At 49.1% G+C, this 4,137-nt stretch overlaps 1 protein-coding gene across 1 annotated transcript in view; it reads left to right on the top strand.

Annotated features, from left to right (window-relative positions):
* Window positions 1-600: 600 nt before the first annotated feature.
* OIT3 (oncoprotein induced transcript 3) overlaps window positions 601-4,137 on the top strand; it is a 19,397-nt gene continuing 15,860 nt past the window's right edge. The window contains exons 1-2 of the mRNA XM_010144947.1: window positions 601-1,000; window positions 1,474-1,584. Of these exons, the coding sequence (XP_010143249.1) occupies window positions 757-1,000; window positions 1,474-1,584 (355 nt within the window). The 5' untranslated portion in view covers window positions 601-756. The remainder of the gene's footprint in view (window positions 1,001-1,473; window positions 1,585-4,137) is intronic.

Raw genomic sequence — 4,137 nt, 5'->3', positions numbered from 1 at the left:
GTACGCGTTTGAAGTGTAGTGTTCCTCTTGCGTGGCTTGCAGTTCGCGTTTTACCTGATGCTTTGCAGGGTGATCTTTGAGCTGTGGTTAAGGCATTTCGGCTGTGAGGGCTGATGATGGCTGTGGGTGGATTTTGAGAGGCTGTGTAACCTGTTTGAATTCCGATCCTTTTCTCCAAGGCACGTGGGAGAATTACTGCTGAATTTTGGAGGGGCTTGCAGATGGTCAGTACTGGAACAACAAGTGGATGTCCTAGGCTAGATCCAGGACATATTTCCTATGGGAAAATCACTTCCTGGACCTCAGATTAGCCTTTTTTTTTCTTTTTTTTGACCTCTGTCATACTCTACAGCAACTAAACAGCAAGTCAGACTGTTGAATAATGTTATAAGAGCTCTGTTAATTTACTTTTTCTTCCTAGACATTTAAGCCGAGCTGTCAGAATTTTCCAGAAGGCAATTAGTTAGCTGGTATCACTGTTTCTCCCCAGGGATGTCTGTCTATCACAATGACTCTAAGTCAGGAACAGAAAAAGAAATTGTTTTGCTTTCCTTGCAATTATCAGTCAACAACTTGATTTGATATTTACCGGATGTTCTTGCTTGTCTCTTGCTGTGTGTCTCAGCCCTGGACCCCTGCTCTGCCTACATCAGCCTGAACGAGCCCTGGAGGAACACAGATCATCAGATAAACGGTTCCCACGGCCAGCCGACATGCGACAGTCAAATCAACGGGGAATGGTATCGCTTCACTGGCATGGCTGGCGATGCCATGCCTACCTTCTGCATCCCGGAGAACCACTGTGGCACCCATGCTCCCATCTGGCTGAATGGCAGCCACCCACGCGAGTCGGACGGCATCGTCCCACGCCAAGCCTGTGCCAGCTTCAATGGGAACTGCTGCCTCTGGAATACCACGATTGACGTCAAGGCGTGTCCGGGCGGGTACTATGTGTATCACTTAGCCAAGCCTAGCGTTTGTTTCCACGCGTACTGTGGGCGTAAGTAACTGCCGAAATCGCTGTTCTGAAACCCCTTTGTCCCGGCACCGCAGGAGGGATAGCGAGCAGCCATGTACCTGGGAGGTGGGGACTGATTTGTGGCTTACTCACCCAGCAGCGTGTCGGGTGATGCAGAGCAGATGGTGGCCCATCTGTATGAGATCGATTAGCCAGTTCCACCTCTGTGAATTCTAGCCTTTGTTCAGCAAGCAGAAATCTTCCACAGCTGACCTGCTCGCGGTGATTTAATGCTCTCTGTGGGCCTCGTGGTTTATCTTGGCTTGCTACCAAAGCCAAAATTTGCATCTCTGACTTACAGTAATTAAACTAGATTGTTTCTCTTCAGCTTTCTTAATGTGGGCTAGGTCTGTAACTGATGGACTAGACACAGGACCTGAAGCTGACTGTACAAATACAGTATTTTCGTTGCATGCTCAGTGGTTTGTGCTGACAACATTCTTGTCATGCCCTAGATTTTTATGACATCTGTGATGTGGTGGATTGCCAGGGCTCCTGCCTGGACACCGGTGACTGTATGTGTTCCCCAGGGACAACACTAGGACCTGATGGACAGACGTGTCTTGGTAAGGGTGGAAATAACTTGTTTCAGTTACTTTGTTTTGTAGCTCGTGTGTCAATCTGTTGTTTTACAAAGCAGTACAAAAAAGGAAAAATATTCTGAGGGGAGGGGTTTTTGCCCTTGCTGCCTAGGACAGGTCTTTCATTCTGTAAATGGTTTGTGGTCTCTCTTCATGGGATGAGTTGTAACATCCCATGAATGAAATACCTGCTGGTGCCCCTGGAGCTATGCATGTACAGAGGCCAGATTTACTGTCTGCTGGTCCAGCTGCTGAAGGAAGCAGCTTCGCTGTCAGTAGCAGAGTCTCTTTGCAAGATCACAGTACAGTCTCGTTGGCATTCAGGAATGGCTGTGGACTCTGTCATTAGAGATTTCCTCTCACCTGCTCTGTTGGACATCTCTTTCCTCCAAGAAAAGTTGCGCTGGCTGATATAGGGCTGCACACTGACACTGCTACACACTGACTGCCCTTGTGGATCATTGTCCAGGGCACGGGGCTTGAGGAGAACCAAAGGATTGGAAATCACAGCACAGCCACGGTGGTGTTAGGCAGCATGACAAGGTGGTGTTCAGGGGCCTGGCACTTGGTGGCTGCACTGGCAGAGACTAGCATGATCAGGAGGGAGGTGGAGGGCTCCAAGTGACGGCAGAGGGGGGAACATGGGCTTCAGAGATTTGTGTGGGAATCGCTGTGAACCTCTGAGAGGATGGCTGTGGTAGTGTGGGTGGTGCTCAGAGGAGAGCATGTGGACTGCAAGATCTTGGGAAGATGATGATATGTGGGGCAATGCAGGGAGCTGGGAAGGGGTGACCAGGGGGTAGCTGCAGATCTATGCCGATGGATAGGAAGAGGTGAGAGGAAGGCGTGCTAGTGTTTGTGGCTTGATTTGGTGAAGTTGAAAACAGAGCTGGTCCAGGAGACTGTGTGGCAGATTAGTTTCTTCCATACAAGCTACAGCTGACAAAGCAGGTGTGGGTGGTTTCTTTCTTCACACTCCTCGTGTCTGTGGGCATCAGGGTAGGGGCCACAGTCATTACAAAGGAGAGAGCAGTCTGTCCCTGCTGCAGGTTTACACTTGCTCACATTGATTCTACAGAAGCATTTTGCTTAAGCTGCTTCACATCTCTGCAGTCGAGTGGCTGACTTATCTCTCTCAGCTAATGAAAAGCATTTATTGGCTGCTTCTGTGCAAGACTTGCAGTCACAGAAGTGCCCTTAACAAACACCAGCACTCAGTAAGTGTGTGGCAGGCTCACAGGAAGGGATTTCCTGCAGCGGGGAGGCAGGCAGGAGTCCTGAGCCAGTCTGCGTGTTGCTGCAGCTGCCTTCATCCACCCATGGCCAGGCTGGGCAGCGTTTCTGCACCGCCACTTCTCTTCATGGTAACCAGATGGCACAACATTTTAGCTGTCGCAGTCACACCGGTTTACCTGTCTGCAGCCTCTCTTGTGGTATGGCTCGCTCATCTGTCTAATGACTTTCTGTTGTGCTGAGTAATTGTGCAGGCACCTCTCTGAGAGCAGCCATGCCAGCCTTCCAGAGACACTGAACAAATCTCCGTTAGCCTTTCCCTTGTGGAGGATATTCTTCATGCCCCAGCTCGCCATAGGAGGCGGGGCTGAAGATGCAGCGGTAAAGCTAAGCAGCTCTGTCCGTGGGCCTCCCTGTGCTAGGCTGATTTCAGAACATTACATGATTGAATCGCAGAATAGATATGCTAAAGCCTAAATTATATCTTCATTTGCAAACTTATTTAGGGGCCAGATTAGATCTTAGACTTTCTGTCATGGATCCACTAACTCAGTTAATTGGCTATGCCTTCCTGAATATCTGGATCCGTGCTGTGCTAAGCCGTGGTTAAAATCAGTTCAGCGGTCTCCCAAGTCCAGTCTAAAGAAAACCAGCCTGTGTCCCAGAATTGCTGGTTGTCACTGGTGCGGGAGAGGAGGGACAGATCTGCTGTGTAGTGTAGATCTTGGAGGAGCCGCAAGGTGAATTTCTGGGTACAGCCCTTGACCAAGCCAAGCTGTAGGACCTTCTAACAGCATCTCTATGCCTTTGTCAGCAGTACTTTCCCTCTTCATCCTCTGTTTTTAAGCAGCTTTAGTTTTATTATTAGAAGGGAATGTGTGCAGCCTGTCACATGTGTGAAAAGGGAAGTGTCTGTGTGTGTCTCCTGGTCATGCTGCCTGTTTCCCAAAGCCAGGTACTAGCCACTTCTTTGGCTAAAAATATTCAATTCACGTCACTTGTGGAAGGAGACACCACGAGCAGCTACAAGCTGAGGTTGCTGTATGTGCAGGACCACTTATACCTAAGAGACCTCATCTCTGACCTGTCTCTTAAAACGAAAAGGGAAGTGTCTGTGTGTGTCTCCTGGTCATGCTGCCTGTTTCCCAAAGCCAGGTACTAGCCACTTCTTTGGCTAAAAATATTCAATTCACGTCACTTGTGGAAGGAGACACCACGAGCAGCTACAAGCTGAGGTTGCTGTATGTGCAGGACCACTTATACCTAAGAGACCTCATCTCTGACCTGTCTCTTAAAACGGCATTT

This window comes from Buceros rhinoceros, unplaced genomic scaffold (assembly GCF_000710305.1).
Source record: "Buceros rhinoceros silvestris isolate BGI_N320 unplaced genomic scaffold, ASM71030v1 scaffold10171, whole genome shotgun sequence".
NCBI lineage: Eukaryota > Metazoa > Chordata > Aves > Bucerotiformes > Bucerotidae > Buceros > Buceros rhinoceros.
Note: the sequence above shows the minus strand (reverse complement) of the source record. Positions and strands in the feature narration are given on the sequence as shown.